Source organism: Myotis daubentonii, chromosome 3 (assembly GCF_963259705.1).
Source record: "Myotis daubentonii chromosome 3, mMyoDau2.1, whole genome shotgun sequence".
Lineage (NCBI taxonomy): Eukaryota > Metazoa > Chordata > Mammalia > Chiroptera > Vespertilionidae > Myotis > Myotis daubentonii.
This window is the reverse complement of record NC_081842.1, coordinates 6,415,815-6,443,329: the sequence shown is the minus strand read 5'-3', so window position 1 is coordinate 6,443,329 and position 27,515 is coordinate 6,415,815. Positions and strand designations below refer to the sequence as shown.

Here is a 27,515-nt window from a genome sequence, read left to right as displayed (position 1 = left end):
GGGCATTTATCAAGCTCACCAGGCGGTGAGCTCTCACTCATTGGCCTCCGTCCCCCCCTGCCCCAACCTCACCGGAAGCCCAGTCCTTGGAGCTCAGTGCTGTCTGTCAGACACAAACGAGTAGAGAACCAAGACACTGCGAGAGAACGGCAGCTCCCAAAGGGTTCTGGCTCCATCGTGTGCTGGTTGGCACAAAGGTGGCACTTCCTCCAACGCTAACACACAGATGTGAGGATAAAATCTAATTCCCATTGTTTAAATATGTAGCTGAGCTCAGAAATAGGCCCTAGGGATTACAAAGCCCAGGTGTGTGTGTGTGTGTGTGTGTGTGTGTGTGTGTGTGTGTGTGTGGAGGGGGATTACAAAGCCCAGGTGTGTGTGTGTGTGTGTGTGTGTGTGTGTGTGTGTGTGGAGGGGGATTACAAAGCCCAGGGGTGTGTGTGTGTGTGTGTGTGTGTGTGTGTGTGTGTGTGTGGAGGGGGATTACAAAGCCCAGGGGTGTGTGTGTGTGTGTGTGTGTGTGGAGGGGGATTACAAAGCCCAGGTGTGTGTGTGTGTGTGTGTGTGTGTGGAGGGGGATTACAAAGCCCAGGTGTGTGTGTGTGTGTGTGTGTCTGTGTGTGTGTAGGGGGATTACAAAGCCCAGGGGTGTGTGTGTGTGTGTGTGTGTGTGTGTGTGTGGAGGGGGATTACAAAGCCCAGGGGTGTGTGTGTGTGTGTGTGTGTGTGTGTGTGTGGAGGGGGATTACAAAGCCCAGGGGTGTGTGTGTGTGTGTGTGTGTGTGTGGAGGGGGATTACAAAGCCCAGGTGTGTGTGTGTGTGTGTGTGTGTGTGTGTGTGTAGGGGATTACAAAGCCCAGGGGTGTGTGTGTGTGTGTGTGTGTGTGTGTGTGTGTGTGTAGGGGGATTACAAAGCCCAGGTGTGTGTGTGTGTGTGTGTGTGTGTGTGTGTGGAGGGGGATTACAAAGCCCAGGGGTGTGTGTGTGTGTGTGTGTGTGTGTGTGTGTGTGTAGGGGGATTACAAAGCCCAGGGGTGTGTGTGTGTGTGTGTGTGTGTGTAGGGGGATTACAAAGCCCAGGTGTGTGTGTGTGTGTGTGTGTGTGTGTGTGTGTGTGTGTAGGGGGATTACAAAGCCCAGGGGTGTGTGTGTGTGTGTGTGTGTGTGTAGGGGGATTACAAAGCCCAGGTGTGTGTGTGTGTGTGTGTGTGTGTGTGTGTGTGGCGGGGGATTACAAAGCCCAGGGGTGTGTGTGTGTGTGTGTGTGTGTGTGTGTGTGTGTAGGGGGATTACAAAGCCCAGGGGTGTGTGTGTGTGTGTGTGTGTGTGTGTGTGTAGGGGGATTACAAAGCCCAGGGGTGTGTGTGTGGAGAGGGCATTACAAAGCCCAGGGATGTGTGTGTGGTGGGGAGATTGCAAAGCCCAGGGGTGAGTGTGTGTGTGTGTGTGTGTGTGTGTGTGTGTAGGGGGATTACAAAGCCCAGGGGTGTGTGTGTGTGTGTGTGTGTGTGTGTGTGTGTAGGGGGATTACAAAGCCCAGGGGTGTGTGTGTGGAGAGGGCATTACAAAGCCCAGGGATGTGTGTGTGGTGGGGGATTGCAAAGCCCAGGGGTGAGTGTGTGTGCAGGTGGGGGGCAGAAGACTTGACCCCAGCATCACGGAGATGAACCCTAGAGCCGAGATGCCAGTGATATCCTGGTCCACTGGTGGAAGGAGCTGGAAAACTACCAACATAGAAGGCTAACTGTCCGAGGACAGTTATGAGGAGTGTGTGTGTGTGTGTGTGGGGGGGGTGGTTGGGTGGGGGGGGGGAGGACAAGAAAGAATCTCCATGACAAATGGAGCCTCCAAACACAACCTCAAGATTCCAGGGCTTGGTGCAGAAATCCTGAAGTTTTCACGATCTGAGGACACTCAGCAGAAGCAAATGCAAAAGTGCTTTTTTCATAAAAAAATGTGTTTTATTGATTTTAGAGAGAGAGAGGAAGAGCGAAATATTGCCGAGAGAGAAACACCACCAATCGACTGCCTTTTGCATGCTCCCCAAAGGGGATGGAGTTGCAACCCAGGCGTGTGCCCTGACTGAGAACCGAACTGATAATCTCCTGGCTCACGGAGTGATGCCCAACCCACTGAGCACACCAGCCAGGGCCAAAATTGCTTTTTAGCGACACTTTACAACCCAAGGTGCACTACGGTGAGGGCGGGGTGGGGACGCCCACTAAATAAATTCACAGCAAAAAATTGCAGACCAAGTGAGAAAAAATCCACCAAGTCAGCAGACACAAAAAGGAGGAGATTAACCACTCATCGATGACAGAAAAATATAACCGGCTGCTTGAGATTATGCAGTAGCTGTGTTTAAAGTGATTGAAAACTCACTAACATACCAATAAAAAAATTTTTAACTAAACAAGCTGATTCAAAAGTTCATGAAGGAAAGAAAATTAAGAGAGACTAGGAAGGAAGTTTTGAAAAGAAAATAATAAAAAGAAACTAATACTATAAGACACATCAATGGAACCGAGTTGAAAAATACATAAATAAATATGTATCCTAAGTATTTACTGGAATTTAATGTGAAATCATAGTGGGATTTCAAATTAATAAAGAAAAGATGGATTATTCAATGTTATAGGCACAATGGGGTAGTCATCTTGGGATAAAATAGTTCACATACTTAGTACATTCTATGCCAAAGTAAATTAAACATGAAAGTCCTTGAATAAATCACAAAAAAATTTTAGTGAGCAAGACCATTTAACATATGACATGAAACCTAAGAGCCTTAAAGCAAACGACTGATATATTTAAATACATAAAAGCAAATATTTTCTATTAAAATTCATTATACGTTCAAAAATAACTTACCATTGAGATATGAATTAAAGTTTTTTTTTCTCCAGACAAATGATTAATTTCTTAACTACAGAGGGAGCTCCTACAGATAAATACAAAAAACCACCACCAACAAAAATACACTAAAAACCTAACAGGAAAAAAAAAATGGGAAAAAGATATGAGTGGATAAGAAAAGGAAAAACAAATGCCCTTAGAAATACAAAAATAAACTCAACCTCACCCACATAAAGTAAAACACATTACAGTCACACTGAGATCATGTTCTACACCTATCAGATGGGCACAATTCCCCAGCATGTGACGATACCACGTCGGCGAGGCTGCCTGGAGAAATAGGCCGAGAGAACTGGCATAGCCAGATATAAAGAAGCATCTCTCTACCGCAGCCACGGGACAACATTCATCACGGTTACAGATGAATCCCCTTCCACCCAGCAACTCTACTCTAATCCTCTCACTGAGAGGTACACTCCCGTGTGTGAGCAGACATATATAAATGGTATCCATTGTTTCTAACAACAAAAGATTGGAAACAACCTAAATGTCTACAAATAATGACTGGTCAAAGAGATTAGGGAACATTCACATACTAGAAGATCAGAAGGCTGAAAAAATAATCATGAGGGAGGCCTTTCTGCACTCTATGATTGTCCCTGAGTGGGGCACTGCATGATTCATTGTAGCTTTTGAATATTACCTAGCCAACTTTTCAAATAAAATTAAAAATGATAACGGAGATAAAGGAAATAGAAGCCACAACAAATTATAGAACACTACAAAAACTGAGCTAGTAGGGTTGAAAAAGTGCAAAATAGTATTTCTAGAATGAAAACTAGAGTCGATGCAATTAAAAACTCACTGAATAGGTTAAACAGAGTGAACACGGCTGAAGAAAGAATGGCCAATACATACACTAAAATTTTTCATAATAAAATATTGAGAGGAATCAGAGGGGAAACTGTATATTCAGTAAATGATGCTGAGAAAATTGAATATCCTTATAAGAATTAGATTCCTATTTCACATGTTAGAAGAAAAAATTTAGAAAGTATACAGTATCTTTAAAAACAACTCTATTTTCTTAGATTAAGGAAGAATTTCTTAAATAAGAGCAGAGTAAAACCATAAGAAAGATTAGTAAATTTTATTTCACAAAATTTAAGAAAAAATGCAAATAAAAGACACCAAAAACAAGCAAAAAAAAAAAGGCCAGAGAGATCAGAAGAAATTCACCATGCACACAGGCCAGAAAAATTAATCTCAAATATAGAAAGAACTCATATGTCAATAAAAAAAGTAGAAATCCATGCAAAAGCTGTGAATAGAAAAATTCACCATCTGAGAGAAAGCTCAAACATCCCATAAGCAGATCAAAAGGTACGTCATCTCAGATGTAATCAATTAAAATGTGACACTATTCCACACAGATTGGCAAAACAACTACGATAATACTTTGACGGAATGGAGATTCTGGTATAATTCTGGTGGTCCAGCTACTTCGAAGACCAATTTGACAGTCGCCAGTAATGCTGACGCCCGGCACACCAAATCACTTAGCAATTCCACTTCCAGATCTCATCTGCGTGCACAGGAGGGTCACCAAAGTATTGTTTATACTCGCAGACGTTAGAAACCACCGGATGTAAATGAAGGCGGCACTGGGTAAGAGATCTGGGTATACTCACGCAATGGAATACTACACAGCGGTCAGAATGAACGACCTAGGACTCATTGGAACATGGGGAACCTAGGAAAAGTAATGAACAGTAACGCAAGTTGACAAAGGACATCCACCCTACAGCAGCCATCGTGTAAATTAAGAAATACCAAGAAACCCCAACGACCAACTTGTGTTGTGTTGTAAACACTGCTCATAGGTATATGATGGCCAGCTTCTAGGATGGCCTTCAGTGGCTCCGCTTCCCGGTACTGACTCTTGTGCACGCCCCTCCCCCATCTACCAAAGGAATCGGGCAGGAGTGACACCGTGTCACTTCCAAGATGAGTTTACAGAATGACTGCGGCTTCTGTCTTGGGTGCTCTGTTGCACACGCTCTCTCTGCGATCACTTGTTCTGGGGTGACCAGGAACCCATCGTGGGGACATTCAGATAGGCCTGTGGCAAGGTCCGCATGGCAAGGAATGGAGGGGCCCTGGCAACCACATGACAGAGCTTGGAAGGGGACCCCCCAGCCTTCAGGTGCTGCAGACTTAGGGGAGACCCTGGCCCAGAACGGCCCCGCTCAGTCCCTCACCCCTCCATTCCCCACCCTCCCTCCGCACAGGCTCGTTAAGTGCGGCTACACTGGGGGGCAAGTTGTTGCATAGCAATAGATAACAGTCCAGGGTACTGTAGCGATGCACTGAAATTATGAGAATATACACCAGCTTCAGGATAAAGGGTGACTCTGGGGAGTGCAGTGAGGTGGGGCTTTGGCTATACTTATTTTTATTATTATTTCTATAACAAATTTTTGAGGATGACAAAATGATAGCATTTGTTCTATCTGGGTGTTCAGTAAGTACACGATTTTCTGTGATTTCAAGCATTTTCTTTGTTACTTAAAACATGTTTTAGCCCTAACCGGTTTGGCTCAGTGGATAGAGCATCGGCCTGTGGACTCAGGGGTCCCAGGTTTGATTCCAGTCAAGGGCATGTACCTTGGTTGCAGGCACATACCCAGTGGGGAGTATGCAGGAGGCAGCTGATCGATGTTTCTCTCTCATCGATGTTTCTAACTCTCTATCCCTCTCTCTTCCTCTCTGTAAAGAATCAATAAAATATATTTAAATAAAAACACAAAAAACACGTTTTAGCCCTGGCCGGTATAGCTCAGTTGGTTGTCGTCCTGTGCACCGAAAGGTCACCGGTCCGATTCCCGGTCAGGGCACATGCCCAGGTTGTGGGCTCAATCCCCACTTGGGGCATGTATGGGAGACAACACATGAATGTTTCTCTCATCGATGTTTCTCTTTCTCCCTTCCTTTTGCTCTCAAATCAATGAAAACATATTAAAGTAAATAAATAAAAAGTAAGATTGAAAAAATGTTATAAACAAACACTTGAAATAGAACAAAAGGCAGCACTTCATTCCGTTTATTACGGTGCCACAGACCATGCCTGGCTCCTAACCGCAGCCCTGAGGGGAGCCATTACTTTAATGGCTAAGCGATTTGCACCGAAGAGGAGACTCAGTGTGCATTCCCACCGCAGCTAAAATCGAAGGGCTAAGTGCCCACACCTTAGCTATATTTTCAACAAACAGCAGAACCAAACTTCAATACAAACACCTGACCAGGAATTCAGGACGGCTCGCAGGAAAACGTCTCTGCCTAGAGAGGCTTCGTGTTAGCTGTGCCCAGAGCGCGCCCGCAGCAGCAGACAGGATGGCGGGATGGCGGTCTCCGCAGCAGCCACTAAAGTGGACGATGTAGCGGCTGTTGCCATAGCAGCCTCGATCTACTTCGGTGGCGTTTAACCAGGGAACAGGAATTGTGGGCAAACTGCGTTGGTTCTTAGATTCCCTGGTTTTAAAGAAGTAAAACGCCCACAGTTGGGAGACACGGTGTTTCAGGTTGTGCGGCCCCAGGGAACGCAGGGAGAGAGGACCCCCTTAGCGGACAGCAAACGGGCTGGAAGAGTTAGCACCTGTCTGAAAGGGTCACCTTTGCTCATGACCAAGATTCAGAAATGACAGGTCTCCAGCCCCCGAGTCTGGTCACAAGTACACGTCGAAGAACTCCGCGCTGACATTTCAGAAGGTACATCACAGCACCGCCCATGCCCTCATGGACGGGGGATTTTATTTATGTAGAATGGGAACTGGCCTAAGGATTCCAGAGGTAATTTTCCCTTCTCACATTTCTCTCCTGTTCTCCACATTCCTTTACTTTTGGGGATGGCAGTGCGTTGGGACAAGAATATGACGCATCACTTGCCAACTGTATCTCCCAGGACTCCCATTTTGAGACCACGACTTCGGCAACGAGAAATAATAGCTGGAATCTCTCCCTCCTGAACAAATCAGCTGTGACTGGAGTTCCCACTCACCCTCCTCTCCATGACTCCCCCCCAAACTCTAGTTAATTTTATTTTTAATTTTTGTTGTTTTAAAAATATTTTTTATGAAAATTTCTAGAAACATCAATGATGAGAGAGAATCATTAATCAGCTGGCTCCTGCACACCCCCTACTGGGGATCAAGCTCACAACCCGGGCATGTGCCCTGATTGGGAATTGAACTGTGACCTCTTGGTTCACAGGTCGATATTCAACCACTGAGCCACACCAGCCAGGCAAACTCTGGTTAATTGTAGATCAGAGTGAAGGTCTGGTTGGTCAGCGTTCCTGCCTGTCCTACAACTATGTCTCAAGTTTAAGGCTTTCTTTCATCAAATTCCTGTTCCCTTTCCTCTACTACATGGTGATCGTGTATTTCACTATCACCCCACTTTTCTTCTGTTCCACCCCCTGTCATTAGTTCTTTTTCCTGTCTCACATTTGCTTAGTTGTTCTATCCCTGAGCACTTCATTCATTCTGTGCCTGACCCTGACCGATGCCCCAGACCTTTTCAGTCCTCTGACACCCGACTGGAGACACGGTGGCCTGACACACACTTCCTGGGCACGCGCTTCCTCCACTGTCTCCCGCTCTCCATCTATGACTTGCCTTTTCCTTACCAGCTCGACTGTTAGTTGTGAGTACCCGTGTGCGGTGGGGACACTCCATCTCAAGCCTACTGTCACTCTGAAGACATTTTCAAGTTTAAGGAGTGTCACCATCCTATCAACTTGACTGTGCTCTGGTGGCTTCTCCGTAGATCTGGCTAAGCCTCAAGCCAGGCTTCGCAGAACAGTGCTGCTCTGTCACCGTCCTGCCGTCTCACAAAGGACTTCTGTCAGAAAAACGGGCTCCCTGGTCTCATTATTTTAGGTTTTTGAGAAATAGCTGTGACAAGCATTGATTTCTTATTTTATAGGATTTCTCTGAGGAAACAATATACATAGTTTATCTGTGAATTTTCTGTTTCAGTCCTTTCACTGTCAAACACTGACGTTCCACCCCCAGGCCTCTTGGAGTATTTTTATTCCTGGGATGAGGTGCCCATGCAAGTTTAATATGAGAGGGAACAGGAAGGCCAACACTTACTAGCCTTTTCCACGTGCCAAGAACGGCACTGAGAGTCTTACGTGGGTGAACTCGCTTTTTCCTCTCAGCAAACCCCAGTACATTTTACCAACAAGACTTTGATCACGATTACAGGCATGAGTGGGTGAATTCAACACAACTGACTTGTCGAGAAGTGCTCCCAAGTGAGTGAACTGACAAAAGCTCTGGAGGCAGGGCTCCCTGTCCGACGCCAGCATCGCTCACCTGCACAGGTGCTTGCGGCGAAGCCCACCCTCTTCCGAGCTCTGTCGAAGATCACGTAGAAGCCCTCCATCACGGTAGCACCAATCACCAGCGCGTTCGTGGAAGGTGAAATGCCGAATCGGTAGCACTCATAATTCAGGCCAGCCCTCATCATGGGCTGAATGTAAAGCTGTTGTTTAAGAGGAAAGAGGAAACAAGCAAGAAAAAGCACAAATCAGTCAACATCACACAACTGTCATGGTCACAGGGGGCTCAGAACTCTCCAAGATGCTATGGGGCGCTACAGATCTAGGAGTTGAAATCGTAAGCATGGTGGTGATAAACATTAGTGACAGGAACATGTACACCACATGTAACTGTATACAGGGACAACCATAAGCAGACTTCCATCCACCTATGTATTTAGTCATCCATTCACCAAGTCATCCATCCATCTAGCCATCCATCCATCTGTTTGCCCATCCATCCATCCATCCATCCATCTATCCATCCATCCATCCATCCATCCATCCATCCATCCATCCATCCATCCATCCATCCACCTATTCATCTATCCATCTGTCCTTCCATCTATTCAACCATCTGCCAACCAGTTATTTTTTGAGCCTAGACACTGCCCTTGGTACCAGCACTATAAGGACGAATAACACATGGTTCCTGTCTCAGCCAAGCTTCCCATCTAAGGGGGAGACAGGTAAGTAAATATTGAGTCAGAAGTGTTCCAACAGGTCCCTTCTATTGATAATGTTGACCTGCTAGTTCTCTCCTCGCCAAAACTCTCTTCATCTCTAAGAGAGAGTCCTCGCCCTCCTCCTAACTCACTGGCTACCCCCTCGCAAGCACTTGTACTGGATTTGCTTCACCTTCCTCGCCTGTCAGTATCTGAGAACTGCGGAGCTCTGGCTTCCTCTCTCTCTCTCCTCCCAGGTGGCTCATGCAGCCCCATGGCCCTCAGTACATCCCGTGTTTACGCCGAGACTCCCAAATCTTTATGTCCAGCCCAGATCTCTGCTGCCACTGCCACACGCTTCTGTCCACCTGCCCACCCACTCATCGCTCAGTTGGCATCTCAAATGTACCATTAAGAAAATGACACTGAACTTTGGCTATTGCCCTGATCTGCTCATCTCAAGGCTCTCTGTCTCAGTAAATCCACGACGCAGCCTTCACTCAGGTCCCAGAGCTCAGGTCAGTATCTCTGACCTCCCATCGAAACCGCACACAGCGCCTGCAGCCTTCCTTTGAGACAGAACCTGAATCTGATCACTTCGCCCATCTCCATCACCACCACCCTGGTCCAGGTCATCGTTGGCCCCTTCTGTCCTGATCATGTACTGCAAAGGTTCCTAACTGGCTCCAGGATACCACCTTTCCAAAGCGATGGTGTCTTCTAAGAAAGAGTCAGCAGGCACAGGTAGGATGATTCCCTCAGTGCGAGAGGGGAAAACCATCACAATCAGAGAGGAGACATGGCATCCACGGATAAGAAGTTCTGACAGGTGTGAGGCCCATGTCCTGAGGCCCCCAGGAGGCAAGAGTTACTGGGGACATGAGTTAAATCTTAAAACAATCAGTGAGCCAATCAATATCATATTAGTAACAATTCCTCTATTTTTTAATGGAAAAGTATTAAAATGTAGGCAGTTAAGAAGAGAGAATGGCTTGGTATGACATGACAAATATTTGGGGGAGGGAGGAAAGCAATAAAGCACAAAGTAAGTGAGGAGGACTTTGCCCTAAAGGATGAAAGCACTAAGAAAAACTTGGGAGGAACAAGGCACTACTCATAGGTAGGCAGTCTCAGGCCTTGTGGGATGTGAGAGGGAGGGGTTTGGGAGGGATGAGCAAAGATTGAAAGGAGACCAGTGGGAGGGACTTCCATATGATGATTGATGGAGGCGGAGGAGGAGGCAGACTGGGCGAGCGTGGGTCTTTTGGATTGGTGGGCACAAGAACAGTATTTAAAATCTGAACAGAAAAGGAAGCCAGAAGTTGTGCTGGTGAAAACATAAGTGATCAAACTGTCCCTGAGGACGGTGAACGTCACTGTACTTCACGGGCAGGGCAGATGGGAGGGAGAGGAGCTGCAAGGCAGAGAGGGGAGCGAGGACACGTGGTGGCAGTGCCTGGAGTCACCGACTGCTGGGCATCAAGCAGCTGCTGTGTCCAGGCAGCTGTTCCGGCAGGTAGAACCCTGCACTGATTGGTTTGTCTGTCTGCAAACCCTTCTTCCAGGCCAGGCATCATTCTATTCCTCCCTGTGTGCCCGCCACCTAGGCACCCAGTATATGCCAGGCATATAGGAAGACCTCAATACATGCGTGTCAATGAATGAGTGGGGCTAAGCTTTGATCAGTGTTAAATTAAGAAAAGGGGGGGGGGTTGGCTTAGCTGTTACAGAAACACACACACACACACACACACACACACACACACACACACCCCTACTTTTGAATGAACTAATTCCATAATGAAAGTATGATGCAACTGATGATACTGATGCGAACAGAATTTGTATCTTTTCCTCTGGCCTTTCTGTGGGTCCCAGTCGACTCCCAATAAAAATTCCAGACTGCAGATCTGTCACATGTTGGGAAAGCTGCGGTATTTCTGGATCTCAGAAGAAACTGTCTGCCTTAAACTGAGTACAAACGGGCGAACCAGTAGCACCAAGACTGAAACTATTTACACGTACAGGGTTATGTGAAAAAAAAAAAAATCAGAATTTGTCTGAGAGCTGGAAATTGATTTTTGAACAGGCCAAATAGAATTCAGCTCGTGTGTGTTTGGAAAATGGTGTTGGTGACAAATCGGACGCTCCTGCTCTGACTGCTCGCCTAGCTCTGACTGCTGGTGCCTGAAAGGTACCAGGTAGGGACCCCAATCTAATACTGTGGCGACAAGAAGCCCTGTGACTGCCCTGAATGTTAGGAAAGGGGCTGGGCAGGCAGAGCTGAGGTGTCAGATGACCCCAGTGCGACCTTGAGGGGTGTGGCCAGCATATGGAGTGTGTGTGGTTCTCAGCCGGGGATGGTTCCAACCGCCCATCCACATCCTTCCCAGCAGGCACCGGAAAGCAAACATGGTGATGTTGAATAAAAACTCAGAAGAACAATGGGGAATGTCGGTTTTTAAAAATCGGAAATGTGAACATGTCAAAGTCAACCCCCCAAAAATCTACCGTCTCCTAAGTGAGAATAAGCCTGGATTCTTACTCAGAGATACCCACATGGATGCCACCTCCCCAACCTGCCTCCCTAGGTCCCCACACTCACCCCGTGCCGGATATTACCTGTCCTGGACATAACGATTGCCTGCTTTTTTCCTCCTGCTTCTTGTGAGTCCCTGCCTCTGCAAACCACCCACGTGACGTTTATTTGCCAGAACACGTCCACCTGTGTCCTCAAGCGAGGCTTTAACTCTAGTTACAAACCACACTGATGAAATAATGTCCACATTTGGCGGTCGGCAGGCCAAAATATAATCAGAAAGAGTACATTATTTTAAAGATGCTGAAAACACAGTCCAAACACATCACTCTTTGCAGTGCCGTTCATCCAAGGACATGGCCGTCTTCTGAAAATGGAAAATGCCACCGAAAGTACTACTATTTCTCCTTCATAGTTAAAGAGGCAGACGCAGACAGGGCGAGTACGTTCAGGGCCGTGCCCTCTGCCGGGCTGTATTTCAGTCTTTTCCCCAACAAGTGCCCATTTCTGGAATGCCACCCCCTCCCACTATGTAAAGTTGAAAATGGAGACAAGGCAGTATTATCACTTACTTCTTTCTTCTGAAATTATTCCTCCTTTCCTACCTCCCAGCCACACTCCTTTATCTCAAATTCACCAGATTATATGGCAAAGACACAAGGGCTTAGCCATTTAACAGTTACAGGGCCCTACCCTCCACTGCATGGCAGTGTTGGGGAAAGGAGGGTGGTCTTCAAAACTCATGGTTCTCATCTTCAAGGAAATAATTGAGAAAGAAACAGAAGTGTGTGTGTTTTTTCAGGAAACAGAAGTCAAAGAAAAAAAGGCAACGGCATAATATACACCCTAAAGACCTGGCCCCATGCCCGATGAGTAGCCTGGAAAACTCGCATTATGGGTTTGAAGGGCAAGCTCACAAATGGGTTATTCTGTTCAGCAGAGGTTCGACAAAAGATGGGTTGTTTGAGTCCGGTCTTCGAGGACGGGAAGAATTTAGATACACAGATGGAGTGGGGACCAGAGGGCATTTCAGGCGAGGGGTGGGGAGTGGCGAGGGGTGGGGAGTGGTGAAAGCGAAGGTTAGGAGTCGGAGCAGGCACAGTCACCAATCAGTGGAGGGTCAAGGGCGCAGCAGGAAATAGGCAGGAAAGCAAGGAAGGGCCCAGCCAGGAGGTCCTGGAAGGCCACACCGGGAAAGAGACCATCAGCATGTAAACAGTGGCACTGAAAGCTGCGGTTCAGGAATAGTGACCTGGAATAGTTGTAAAGGGAAACAGTGGTGACATGGATGCCTGGAGGGCACGCTGGAGGCTCCTGAGGTGATGGAAGGGGGTGTGAGTGACATAGTGAGAGCTGTGGGAAGAGGCAAGAACATGACTAAGGAAGAGAGAAGTTGGTCTATTTAATTAGATGCCTGGGATGAAGAAGGAATCAATGATTTATTGCATATGGGGGAAATGATGTCTAAATCTCTGAGAATCCAGTTTTATTTATTTATAAATAAGTAGGAAAAACCCATCTACTGGTATTGTTGTAGATGTGGCAAAAATGTCCTCAATTCTTCACCTTTCCTTGTAGCCACCCCTTGTGATGTGACTTTGCAGCTCCTCCCATTGGGAGGTGGTGTCTACTTCTCCACCCGGGACCAAGACCATCCTACACCAAGACCAACCTGGACCAAGGCCAACCTAGACTAAGACCATCCTAGACCAAGGCCAACCTAGACCAAGACCATCCTAGACCAAGGCCAACCTAGACCAAGACCATCCTAGACCAAGGCCAACCTAGACCAAGACCATCCTAGACCAAGGCCAACCTAGACCAAGACCATCCTAGACCAAGGCCAACCTAGACCAAGACCATCCTAGACCAGTGATGGCGAACCTTTTGAGCTCGGCATGTCAGCATTTTGAAAAACCCTAACTTAACTCTGGTGCTGTGTCACATATAGAAATTTTTTGATATTTGCAACCATAGTAAAACAAAGATTTATATTTTTGATATTTATTTTATATATTTAAATGCCATTTAACAAAGAAAAATCAACCAAAAAAATGAGTTCGTGTGTCAACTCTGACACGCGAGTCATAGGTTCGCCATCACTGTCCTAGACTAAGGCTAACATAGATCAAGACCATCCTATACCAAGGCCAACCTAGACCAAGACCATCCTAGACTAAGGCCAACCTAGACCAAGACCATCCTAGACTAAAGCCAACCTAGACCCAGCCAACACCAGCTGACCAGACACAGGTGAGCAAGCCCAGGAGATCAGCAGACCCACCCAGGCTCCTGAGCAGGAATTAACGCTCACTGAGAAAGCTGCTGCTATTCGTGGCTGTTTGTCACTCGGCACCACTGTATATCCATGCCTGTGTTAGGTATCGATGATTAGATATTATGCATGAAGGGCTTTACTTTTGCATGTTACACGTTGAAGAGAGAAAAGCCCAAATCCAAGCTCATACCTGAGGCAGGATCGTGATGCGGAAGGATCTGCTGGAGTTCTCCTCTCTCAGGTAGATGGAGATTTTCGGGAAGTAAGACCAAGGTGTTTCGGAATTCGCCCAGCATGCCAGCTGGGACCCAGTCCAGAAACCATCCGAGAATTCTGGAATCTAGACAAAACACGGTAACGTGAGAACTAATGACTAGTCTGGCACGTCAACAGGAAACAGCTCCCGGCTTTTCTTGTCACCTCGCCAGATGCCCACGGGGATAAACAGGGCTTAATTTGGACAGCGCAGCGGAGCCATCAGTCCTCTGGGGGGTAACGGTGCTGACAAATAACAATTATTAAAACACTGAGGCTTGTGGAGCACTCGCCAGCATCAGGCACCTTTATAAGCGCTTTGCAGTCATAATTACATCAATCCTCAAACACCGCCATCAGTGCGGTAACATCACCCCCTCTACTTCACAGACGAGGACACCAAAGCACAGAGAGGTGAAGCGGCCTGCCCAAGGTAACACAGTAGTTGGCAATGACCCTTTAAAAGAGAGGCCAGATCCTAAATGTGGACCTCAGGACCTTTCAGGCATCACCTCTCCTTTGAATTCCCCGTGCCCAGCGAGCTTCCCCCAGGTGCAGAGCCCCCTCTGAGCTCTCCCCTCTTCTGGAACATCCTTCTCCTCTCCAGATCTCAGCTCAGATGGTGCCTCCTCCAGGAAGCCCTCCCCGACTCCCCCACATAATGCTGGTCCTCCACTGGGTCTCCCCCGTAGCAGTTACTTTGACATTTACTGTGTTTGGTTCACTTCTATTTCCTGCACTAGGATCTGAGCCCTCTAAGGACAGAGGCCTGCTGTCTGCATCCACTTCCGGTCCTAACACCTAGCCCATCAGAGAGATTCAGGAAAGATTGTGGGAAACATGAATGGGCGGGGACACAGAACGTCCACCTGTGCCTCTCGTCAGGGGACTGGAAGGACAGTCGCCCAAGCGTGTCTACTAGTTGCTGAATCTTGAAGTGAATTACAAGTTCCAACCACGCCATCTCGTCAGGACCAGCGAAGGCACCAGAGCAGGCCTGCCCTGGGCCTGCCGGCTCCCCGAGGGAGGACTGTGTGGGAGGCTCTTCGGCTACCACGCGTGCCCCTTCCGGCACAGAGCCCTGCTCCGGCGTTAGCTGGGGGCGTATGCGGTGGGGACAGAGCCAGGAGAGTATTGATGGGGAGGAAGGTGGGTGTTTGTCCCTGAGGTAGGAACACCTGGGCTGAGTTGAGGGACGAAAGGGCGAAAGGGCATTGGTGAGGTATGGTGGTGGTGGTGGTGGGGAGGGCAGACGAGAGCACTGGGGACACGGATGACAGCCACGGAGGCTGGTGCAGAGGACAGGAAGGCGCATGAGACAGGCAAGGACAGAACCAGGGCACCACTGTGCATTTATCAGAAATCGTTTCTCAGAGGCCTGGGCTCCGTGGCACACCGGTGTCATTGTGGCATTCGAGTGGGACTTGCAGGTCACTTGTTGACGGAGTCCAGACTCCGGGGGCCGAGCCAGGATGAGACGCTGAATTCCAGAGTCCCGGACAGGAGGGTGGGACGCGGTGATGTGGCCGTGGACAGACCACTGAGGACAGTATAGGGAGGAGCGGGGCCTAGGACCCACCCAGAGAAATGGGCAGGGAGAGAGACCCCAAAAAGGAGGGCCCAGGGCTGGGAAGAGGTGCCGGGAGGAGGGTGTGATGGAAGCCGAGGCAGTAAGCACGCTGCCGTGGAGAACACGTGGGGCAGGTACAGAGGACACCGTGGCGGGACAGCATGAACCAGGGTGTGTCCCGTGCTACACAACTGCACACACAGGCGCCAGCCCTCCCTCCCGCCGGGAACAGAGCAAGAAAATATCCTGTGTCTCTCCATCCATCAAGGCTGCCTCCTGGACCGCCCAGGAGTGACCTGCAAGACCTCTAATGCGGGCTTTAATGCAGTTTCTCCTTTGAGAAAAGGGAAGTCGATTGGAAATGGGCATCCTAGGGACGAACCTCTTGCCAGACGATGAGGCGGGGCAGTCATTTTGCTGGAAAGGGTGGCTCGGCTGCCCCCCGGCCCACAGCTCTAACGTCAGCACTAAGAGCAGGTCCAGCCACAGCTGGCAAATGCGGCTCAGAGAGGCCAAGTAACTGGCCTGAGGGGCACAGCTCAGAACTAGCTCCGGGACCACCTGCCTCCAAAGGAGTCTGGAAAGCCTCGGGGGCTAAGCCACGTGGGGGGTTCAGGCCTCAGGTCGCAGAGCTCTAATGCCAGAGGTCATCCGGAAGCTGGGTCCTCTGCTTGTGCGTTTTAGAAGTGCAGAGGCACGCGGCCTGAGACGCACGGTGCCAGGAGCTGGGCAGGCGCGGAGCCCAGGCTCGGCCACACACCAATCCCCACCGGGCTCATTTCAGAATACACACCCACCTGCCGGGGTCCAACCCCAGCAGGTCCAGGGGTTCCCAAAGGTGTAGACGGAGTCGGCGAAGAAGGAATGACACGGAGACAGCGTTCAGTTGATCAGTAGCCTAGCCAGGATCTCCAGCCAAGTTCTGGTCTGGATCTCCAGAGAGGTTCTGCTTAGGATCTCCAGCCAGGTTCTGTAGCCATGTTCCCTCGCTAGGTTCTCTAGCCAGGTTCTGTCTGAGATCTCCAGCCAGGTTCGGTCACCAGGTTCTAGTCAGGTTCTCTTGCCATGTTCTATAGTCAGGTTCAGTCCAGGATCTTTTGCCATGTTCTCTCCAGTGAAGTTCTTCTGTCTCCAGGCTCCGTGTAGGTTCTGTCTTCTGAATTCTCTTCTAAGCTCTGTCTCCTGAGTTCTGTCTTTTTCTGTCTTGTTACAACTGTATTTATACCAGTTGATTCAATCCTATCAATCTCTATTACAAAGGTTAGGGCGTTTCTTATCTCCATTCCAGGGAGTAAAGATTATGTAGCTTAAGCATGATTGTTCGTAGTTAAAGTGATTAATTACCCGCCTGGCACTTAGTTGAGGGGTTTTATTCCCTCCCTAACTTCAGGGGAAAATCCCTACCTGGGGATTCAACCTTTCTCGGAGAAGTGACCTTGGTTAAAACACAGCGCCAAGAAGGTGAGCAAACATATTAAGAACCGTATGCCATATATGCCAGGTCCCTTGAAACAGCAAGCATGGACTGGCTCCCGGCACCCACCCACCATGCATTTCTAAAATCCAAGGCGACAGTCCACGCAGGAGCCAGAGCCCAACGTCCGTCCTGTGTTCGCTCTCCGAGGCCAGCCTTTCCCTGACCCGAAAGAAGACCAGGCCGGGAGCGGCGCCCGGGGCCCGGCCCAGAGAGAACAAACGCGCCTTTGGTGCGCACACAAAGGCCGCAGAGCAGCGCACACCCTGCCCCAGACAAACCGCCTTCCCAGGTTGCTCCTCCTGACACAGGCTGCGGTTCACAGGCTCCGGTTCACAGGATCCGGGACGACAAGGCAAACAACATCCTAACTGCCTTCCTCCACCTCGTGGTTTTCCTACAAAGCCAGGCACTCCCGAACGCGTGATCCGATGACCTCGGGGCACCAACACCTGCCAGCCACAGCCCCGCGCTCTCATGGCCTGGCCCACAGAGGCTCCGCTGGCGTCAGGCACACGCCCAGGCTCCGGGCACTTCCTTGGCCCAGGGAAAGCGCTCACAGTTCGCAGCTCAGAGCATTACACCTGACCAGGCTCGTGCGGACGCTGCTGCGGACATTTTCACTGTTGGGGGAAATGGGCAGATGGCTCCGTAATTCGAGCATCGAGCCTGGTCTGATCTCCCGCCAGCATTCTGAACATCAGGCTCTAAAACTTCACCGCCGTTTCTCGTCTGATTCAGCGGCTATCAGACGGCTCTGGGCTGCCGCCTTGAAGACCTTTCAGTTCCAAAGGGCTGCCATGTTCTTGCTTTTTTATTCCCCCTCTGCATTCTTTTTGTTTGCCTGCTGCTCTTCCCAGGGCAGTTTTATGTCTGTCTGTCTGTCTGTCTATCTATCTATCTATCTATCTATCTATCTATCTACCTATCTATCATTAATCCTATCTACCATTAATCCTATCTACCATTAATCCTATCTATCTACCTATCTATCATTAATCCTTACCTGAGGAAATTTTTCCCATTGATTATTAGGGAGAGTGGAAGGGAGGGAGGGGAGAGAGAGAGAAACATCAATGTCAGAAAGAGACATCGATTGGTTGCCTCCCGCATGCGCCCCAACTGGGGCCAGGGAATGAACTTGCAACCCAGGTATGTGCCCTTGACCGGGAATACCCTTCAGTGCACAGGTCAATGCTCTACCACTGAGCCACACCGGCCAGGGCCCCATGGCAGTTTCAGGCTTTTGAAGTTTCTATTCAGGACAAGCCCTCTCTCCCTTCCCAGGTTCCTGCCATCACCTGTAATAAAGCAACTGCTGTGCCTTCTCCTATCAATCATCCTTTGAATTTGGCCATCCCCGAGGAGCGGTGAGATAACCAGCCGAGTTAGTAATAGGATAACGACTCTATGGGAAACACTCATTTCTGGTGACTTTGCCAGGGTGGCCCTGCATGGACAGATGTTTATGATAAAGACACCCAAGCAGCTGGGAGAAATGTGTATCTTGCATTCACACAGTAGCAGCACCGCAGTGTGGACACTGGCTAGCAGCTCCTCTTTCCCGAGCACCTGGGTGCCAGGCACTGGATCCCAGACCTCAGCACAACCCCGCTGACAACGTGGGCCTCTCAGAGGGCCCGAGACCCTCCCCCAGGCACCCTGCTCATCCAGCCAGAAACCAGACTAAATTCAATTCCATCTCACCCCAAAGCTGTGTCCTTCCCAATCCATGCCAGCTGGTCCACTCCGATGCCCCAACCTGGAAAATTGGGGTCACCCTGGGAATACCATCAGCCAGGTCCCCAAAAGGTACTTGTCTTTGACCACGATTTCAGTTGTGTTACTGAACGTGACCATACGGTAATTATTATATTGGCCTACTAGTCCTTGTCACCTATAAATCACACTCTTTTACAACAGAATTAAAATCCCAACATGGCTTTAATGAGGCCTGAAAGGAGCATGATTTTTGGTTTATTTATTTAGTTTTAAAGGCTACAAACATATTCCTGGTTTACTATTTTAACGTAGCATATTGTCAATTTTTTTCTTAGATTAAAAAACTGTATTGCACCAACTGCACCATCATTTGAAATACAAAAAAAGGCGCTGCACCTTCAGATCCCAGTTCTCCCAGGTTAAAATGAAATAATTATTTGCCAGTTAACATCAAATAATAAGATTGTGAACTTAATAAGTAATAGTTAAGAAACACACACAACCCTTAAACCCTCAGAGGGAGACCATTAGAGCAGTGATGGCGAACCTATGACACGTGTGTCAGAGGTGACACGCACTCATTTTTTTGGTTGATTTTTCTTTGTTACATGGCATTTAAATATATAAAATAAATATCAAAAAATATAAGTCTTGTTTTACTATGGTTGCAAAGATCAGAAAATGTCTATATGTGACACGGCACCAGAGTTAAGTTAGGGGTTTTTAAAAGGCTGACACGCCGAGCTCAAAAGGTTCGCCAGCACTGGAATAGAGGGTAACACTGCCCAGCACGGGGTCATGACCTGGTGTTCTCCGAGGTTCACCCGCGCCCTGAGACTCACCAGAGACGCGCGGGCCACGCCTTCGACCACAGCATCGAACACCTTGTGGGGCAGGCGCAGCAGCGTGGTGCCGCTGTCCACGATGGCCTTGTCCGCATTATACTGAAAGGGGAAGGAGGGGAGAGAAGGCGCGTGAGTGACACGGCACCAGTCCCCCGTCACTCGGCATCCGTTACCTACAAGTGCGGGCAGCCACGGCCCCTCCTTGGTGGTTACCATGAATTTTATATTCTCAGAACTAACTTTTAGCCCTGTTCTCACTTCACAGATGAAGAAACTGAGGCCAGAAAAGGGAAGTGACGTGACCAAAATCCACAGCCCTCCCAGTGCAGAGCCTGTCCCTTATGTAGAGGTGCCCAAATGCCCTTGCCCGGGAGCCTCCCACGCAACCAGGGAAGACCCCCTTGTCCTCAGAGGGTGCGATGGCTCATGAAATGCCATTTGCACAACTCACACAAGCCAACCCTCCCTTATGCTGCCCATGGAGAGAGAACCAGAGCCACATTCAGTCAGAGCCTCACACACCCGCACAGTTTTTATTTTATTTCAGGCCCTTGGATTCTACCACGGGATTCCTTCATGGCGAGTAAGTGCCCTCTGTCCCTAAACACAGAGCAGTGGACGCGCAGTCTCGGTGGAACGGACCACCGTCTATCCCGTCCCCGCGGGTTTCTCAGAGGCGTCTGTGTGCATGGGCCTTGGTGGGGGACTGTGACGGGGCGTATGAAAGGGCGGGATGCTGAGGCTGGAGGCACGAGAAAGGGATATAATGAAATGCTGGTGGTTTTCATAAGCCATTCTGAGAATATGGTAGCAGACGAAAGCTCCTTCAAGTCATCATAATCATGATGCCATCATGTGCCACAGATACGCCACCATGCTGTGAGCGGTGTGAGCAGGTTCGTAACGGCTCTGGTCTTGCAGCCCTGCACACCGGCCTCCTTTTAGCATAGCAAGTCATTCACATCCTTAGGGCATAACTTTCCTATGAGTGAGAATTATATAGGGGGTGGGGGATGGTTAACTCTGAAGGAAAGATGAAGCTGATGGTTCATTTTTGCTTTCGTTCAGCTTACTTTTGTCCCCCTCTGTCCCTGGCACTGATGAGACCTGTATAATGCAGCCTCTTCAGCAGAGTCAGGGACCACCAGGCCCGTAGGAACGGCGAAGGTGTAGCTCCAGGTACTTCTCCTCACTCACCATGTTGTGCTAATTTTTTTCCTATTAAGCCAAGTGATGGTGAAAAAACATTTTTATTTATTTTAGAGAGGGGTCGATTTAAACTTGTCATACAACTGAAGGCCCTGTAACTTTTAACGTCATGAGTCTTTGATTTATCTTGTGGTGTAATGTACCTTCTGGTTTTTCATATGCAGGTCCCAGCTGCCATATTTAGGTGCCTCGGGCACACACAGACAGGTAGGCACAAAGAGCTCTCAGGGTACGTACCTCTCTGCAGTCCAGATTAAGGCTCTGGCCTCCGATTTCCAACTTCAGAATTTCGATCTGATAATACCACTCCTCCTTAATCGGGGTATACCAGATGTCTCCTTTGTACAAACTTGGCTCAATTCCTCCCAGGACCTGGGAAGGAAAATAGTAACAGGGATGAGAGAGAAAACACCCAGGCATACAGCACGTGACACAAAGCAGCGTGCCCTTGTAAGTCAGTCCCTCACTGGAATCGCACTTTCACTCGAGTCTGATGTCACAAAACAAATGTACTAGTAGATGCTTGAAAAGTGAACAGGGACCGTTAAGGAGGTGGTAGCCACAGGTCAGACAACACTCTGCCCCGGTCTAACCAAGGTGCGCTGGGGTTTCCCGCCCCGACAGGAAGCACACGTAACTCCGGCTTCACCGTACGCAGACTGTGCCCCAAAGAAATGCAGTAACGTGGTTAACCACCCAGCCTGGCCGTGGCTTAGCCCTCGGGACAGAGGACGCCCCCCCCCCCCCCCCCCCCCGCCCCAGTGCTCGGAAGCAGAACACAAGGGAGCTTCCTTAATTAAAACTTCATTTTGCAGAACTACATAACCTTGCTCCACAAATCCTAGGCCCCCCTCTCCCCTGAAGAGGGGGTAACCAGGTATCAAAAGCAGCTGCACTGCCCTAGCCGGTTTGGCTCAGTGGAGAGAGCATCGGACTGCGGACTGAAGGGTCCCGGTTTGATTCTGGTCAAGGGCAGGTACCCGGGTTGCGGGATCCATTCCCGGGAGGGGACGTGCAGGAGGCAGCCAATCAATGATTCTCACTCATTGCTGATGCTTCTATCTCTCGCTCTGCCTCTCCCTTCCTCTCTGAAACCAATACAAATGTATTTTAAAAGGAAAGAGCAACTGCACTGATAGCAAATGCAAGTGGCCGAGCCTGCTTCTCACAGCTGGAGAGCAAAGGCGTAGGCAGCACCCACCCTGAAAAAGGCACCCTCCTGTGCATTCACCTGTCACCTCCTGCTTGAGACATCAGGGTGCAGGTTCTATCAAGGGACACTCAGGGCTGATGGCCTTGAATGATTCTGTTTCACTAACACTTTAGCTCTGTGTGTGTGTGTGTGTGTGTGTGTGTGTATTGGGGTGTGTGTGTGGGGGGGGACATACAGGTGTTCTTGTCTCCCTAAACGTATGAAATCACAGGCACTGCCTTTGTGTCCCCTCCCCAGATTGAGGCCCACCTGCACACCCCCTGCTATTTCTCACCTGCCCCTCCCTCACCCATCAAAACCAGTTACCTTTCAAAGGACAACTTTAAAAAAGCTTTAATGGAATTTGGGGGAGCCATGAGAATCATCTTTTGGATGGCAGGACGATTAGGAAAGGTGAAAATAATAGCTAATTTTATTCATTTTAAAAAAGGTTCTATAATAAGGATTATCAAACCCTTCTAAGACCTATGTTTGTCTACATGTCTAGTATTTCTATCAGGGTCTTTAATAAAATAAAATAAAAAAGAGCCCCAGTGGTTTGTGAGTTTCTTTCGCCTCTTTCAGACGGAAAGATACCCACAAGACTACCTCCGTTGGTACCAGATCCATCCACGGGCAATCCCGCCCCACACATCTGCATGGAGAAAACGTTGGGGATCCCGGCTTGCGTCACGAGGGAATCGAAGAACGTCTCCAGAGAACTCGATGGCTGCGGAGGGAGGACAGGAACAAGGCTTCAGACTCACAGGCCAGACGAGGAGTGACCCAGGGTCAACACCCTGCGTATTTATATTTCACGTTTCTCGTGGCTAAACAATGAACAAGCTCAGGATTAAGTACCTTCAACAATAACTCACAACCCTCCAACAGGACTTCCTACCACGTGGCATTTTTCCTGTTGGATGTAGGAGTGAGAGTGCTCCCGGAAGCTATGGGGAGGCTGTCCCATTTATCCTCACGACTGACCGGCGAGGCGGTGTGAGAAGCTGGGGAAGTGGGTTTCCACGGTAGCGGGTGGACTCTAACTGCAGACATTTCGGAGGAAGGAGAGAGCAGGGTCTCCCGGGCCAGAGGTTGTCTGCACCTCTTTCAGCCACAGTTGTCCGTCTATCATGCAAGTTAGAGATGCCGGACCCAGGGGACAGTTTGTCTCAGATCCCAGACCAGGGACAGGGCGTGGCTCGGCCAGCTGTCTGCTGAACTCTGGTGAGCGGGGATTTAGCAGAAAAGGAGCATTGCTCTGCTCCTCAAGTTGAAAAGCTGGATCATTGATTCCCCACCGCCGAATTTCACTCGACGCCTTCCTTACACGGAGCCATCCGTGCCGAGGACGCCCCCACTGCTCCAGGACTCAGAAGAGAGAGGGATGGTCTACAGACAGCTCTGAGGTGGGGGTGGGCCACGGGTGCTGGTGGTCACAAAGGAAGGTCATAGGCTTGCATTTAGATTTGGGCTTTGACAGCTGGGAGATAGGAGAGTTAGTCACTGTGAGGGTTAGTTTTTGGTGGAAACTTAATTGTAGTAGCATGGATGCTATAGGCACAGTCCAACTACGTGTGGTTCACAGAAGGCACGGTCATTTATTATTGACAAGATAATAAAACTTATGATCTATAATTCTGGAGGGAGGAAGGAGAGAGCCGCCCTAGCAAATATACATCTTCCCATTTGTTGAGCTCATTTGCACAGTCTCCCACTCAGCTCCGGTGGAATCTGGGGAGTCTAGGACGATGTCTCTATGTCTTTGTTGTAGGACTTTGTGTTTGGGTCAGTGAGACAAAGGCGTCTCTGGACACAGGTTGGGCCGGTGCTGACCCAGGGGGTGTGGACACGTGTTGGGCCGGTGCTGACCCAGGGGGTGTGGACACGGGTTGGGCCGGTGCTGACCCAGGGGGTGTGGACACGTGTTGGGCCGGTGCTGACCCAGGGGGTGTGGACACGTGTTGGGCCGGTGCTGACCCAGGGGGTGTGGACACGTGTTGGGCCGGTGCTGACCCAGGGGGTGTGGACATGTGTTGGGCCGGTGCTGACCCAGGGGGTGTGGACACGGGTTGGGGTGGTGCTGACCCAGGGGGTGTGGACACGGGTTGGGCCGGTGCTGACCCAGGGGGTGTGGACACGGGTTGGGCCGGTGCTGACCCAGGGGGTGTTCTTCTGTCATCCATCTTAACCCTGGGACTTGCCCCTTTGTTTCCCTATCTGTGAAATGGGATGATAATGGGCTCCTAGAGCGGTTCTCAGCTTAGATGGGTGTTATCTCATAAAGGCTGGGCACAGAGCCTGGCACAGTCAGGGATCTGTTATGATTCCGTCAGGTCACCTTCAGTAGAACTGTGCCCAGCACCCCTGTAGAGGTTTCAAAGCACACTGTTCCCATGACCAAGAGAACCTGATTCAGGGGTGTGCTTGGACCTGACATCTGCAGGAGGGGGCCCCTGCGGGTGGTTCCTCGGTGGGAAGCATCTGGGGTCCACCAGGGACCGCCACACACCATGGCCACCACCCACCGTTCGTCAACCCACTTCAGAAACGCTTGCGGCCACCACCCAACCGTCCTGCCTGTCCCTGCTCCCTACACATTCTCTCTCTGTCTCCCCAGCTCCACGAGTGTGGGGCCAATTGTTGCTCGTCTTGGAATTTCACAGATGAAAAGATAAAAGGTCACGTGGAAAGTCTGGAAACCCCCACGTAGTTTATTCCCATGGAAGTTTCACATGTTACTTATTCCGGATCATTTAGCTCGCCTCTACCGTCTTCCAAATAATCAGCATGAAAACAGTCAGACCCACATCTTTCACTTTCAAAGTCACATGAAGATGAAATGATTTGCCCGGGGTCACATGGTTGGTGAAAATATATTAAGAAATGAAAGTCACGCAAATCTCATACCAAGCTCGGCCTATGGTACCGAGAAAAGAGGGGGTTCCGGAACCGGTCTGGGTCCCACAGACAGTGAGACATGGCAGCTGGGGCTCTGACTCACCTGGGCCAGGCGGAACCTCTGATCCTCAGTATACACACCTCGAAAGTGGGGTAACTTGACCTTACACAGTCAGCTGAGAGAGCTCATGAGAACTGACATCTTTGATGTTCTCAGCCGCCTGTCTCAGGCAAGTCTTTCTCCTTGAGAAACCACAGGACTGGGGACCATCCCCCCCCTGCCCGCTCACTGTCCCCCCTACTTCCCAACCCTCCCCCGCCCCTGCACCATTTGCTAGAAACTTGAGCTGGAACAAATGTCCTTATGAGGCGAGAGAGCAGGCCTTCCCTCTGGGACCCTCAGGGACCCTGGGGCTCTGTGCTCACCGGCCTGCTGCTCCTGCCCGGCCTCCTGTGGTTTCCCACTTAGCTCTGCTCAAAGCCTGACCCTGAGCGAGGAGGTGTGGTGCCCGGGCACAGGCAGGAGGGGTGCCCTCCTTCTGCTTTGCTCAGGTGTCTGCAGACCTGCCCAGAGGTGCTCAGTGTCTAAGCCGCCTGCCCCTGGCAGCCCTTCCCTGTGGAAAGTCCCCGGCCTCGGCCAGCCCGCCTCCCTCTCCCGCCCGCCAGCGGCGCTTCCTCCACGGCAAACACTGGAGAGCGTGCAGCCCTGCCCTTCCTGCTTGCGAAGGTGCTGATACTGCTGAGAGCAAGGGTCCGCCTTTTCCTCGGCCTGTGACTACTTCCCGTGGCCGGTGGTCCCAAGGCAGGCTTGCTCCCCAGGTGTCCCCGCTCCGGCGCAGGTGTCCCTCTCAGCCTGCCGGGTCACCCCCTGCCAAGGTCCCCGTGTCCCCTGTAGGTTCCATCTTCATAGGAGCGTCTGAATGTAATAAATGTGTTTTCTCTGAACCCTACGCTAATAAAAACTCCTAAACAAAACCGCAAAGCCATTCAGGTTCTCAATATTTTCAAACTATAGAGCAAAATAGATAAAAACAAGACGAACAATAAGTAATGGTACCAGGTTATCTTGCAGGAAGATTCAAAAATTGTGCCATGTCCCTTTAATTTTAAAAATGCCTAGAAATTTCATGAACCGTGTGACCAGTGGTGGGTTCAGCCTGTGATCCTGTCTGACCATCTCCGACGGCCTGGACCCGTTCACCGGCCCCTCTGATGAGGGGTTTGCAGAACCTCCTCCCATCACTGGGTTCCTGCGGCCCCGATGATGCTCACCTTGGCCAGGGCCGCGTAAGCGAGCCCCAGGATCCCATTCCACTGAATGCCAGGCAGGAAGAAATTCTCCGACTCGAAGATGGTGGCGATGTTGACGAGGAAGGAAGTGTTAAAGCCCTTTGTGATGGTGACCACGTCCTCCCCCACGGAGCCCGTCCAGCTGCCTTGCGTGTACTTCACGGTGACATCAAAGCCCTTGGGACGGTAAGTGCTGGACCTGGAGGGAGGAGAGAAGGCAGGGTCGTGTTCTGCCTGGAGTCCGTGTCCCGCTGGCCGGCCGTGGTGGCTGACAGCTGTCCTAAACCCAGTCGGCTGCAAGCAGTTCCCACCACTGCGCACTGGACACAGCCACATCTCCCCGACACGGATCGCTACTACTGTGTGGGCGACAGCTGTAGCAGGAAATACTGGGTTAACATGTGGCCCCTAGGCATACCCCTCTCGCACCCCCGTAAAGGCCCACAGGCCAGCTGCTTCACGTTGCCGGGTCAGCCTGTGAAGGCACAACTGAGTGTGGGCCCCTGCCTGGCCGTCTGGCTGGGTGGGGGCCCTGCACCGGGCTTGGTGACACAGGGAGGGGCGAGCAGCGCCACCAGCTTGTGCCAGCAGCGGCCGAGGGCTCAGATTCACACAACCAGTGAAGTGAGTAAAGACGAAGCCATTCCCACCAATGCCACAGGCCTCCCTCCCCCTCAGGCACCACACTACCCCCTGATGTCCCAGTTCCTTCAGGGCTCCCCCCAACGTCCCCAAGTTGATTAGACTCACAGCAGAATGTGGGGGGTGAAGCAATGGCATGCTTGATACAAATCATTGCACCATCTCCCACCCCATATGCATACAGCCCTAAGCGCAGGAGTTACTCAAACACAGTGACAGAACGAGATAAGACCATGGACAGGACAAATGACCCAGACAGACAACAGGCAGGTGAACACATAACACTCCCGGGGTGAGAGCTATCCAGGGGATAGAGCTACAGCAAGCATGTCAAACCCAAGGCTCACATGGGCCAAGTAAACATGGTTTAAGTCTATGTGGGCCGCAAAAAAACAACAGCTTCAATTTTCATAGCAACGTGGGTTTATTTCGATAGAGACACAGTGAATACAAAGGACTGAAATAAATGAGTCATCGTTAACATAAAATAATAGAACATTTTAATAAAAAATAATATTTTTTCTTGAACATTAACTTACCAGACACTGAATAACTGCACAAATTAATCAGCGTAATGCAAATAAACCTATTTTTCTTGTTCTCCGAAGGTGAAATATTTCCTGTTGCGCACACCAAACAAGTCAGTCCAAGACTAATGCCGTGGCCATCGACTGCTAAAATATTTGCTGC

The 27,515-nt window shown here is 49.9% G+C and overlaps 1 protein-coding gene across 3 annotated transcripts in view; it reads right to left on the bottom strand.

Moving 5' to 3' along the window:
• BACE2 (beta-secretase 2) overlaps positions 1-27,515 on the bottom strand; it is a 73,004-nt gene that overhangs the window by 8,785 nt on the left and 36,704 nt on the right. For 2 of the 3 annotated variants that reach the window (XM_059686498.1, XM_059686496.1), the window contains exons 3-8: positions 26,166-26,382; positions 22,594-22,722; positions 21,038-21,172; positions 19,589-19,690; positions 13,916-14,065; positions 8,239-8,407 (exon numbers count right to left, since the gene is read on the bottom strand). In XM_059686498.1, the coding sequence (XP_059542481.1) occupies positions 8,239-8,407; positions 13,916-14,065; positions 19,589-19,690; positions 21,038-21,172; positions 22,594-22,722; positions 26,166-26,382 (902 nt within the window). The remainder of the gene's footprint in view (positions 1-8,238; positions 8,408-13,915; positions 14,066-19,588; positions 19,691-21,037; positions 21,173-22,593; positions 22,723-26,165; positions 26,383-27,515) is intronic. The other variant, XM_059686497.1, reaches the window with a different exon arrangement.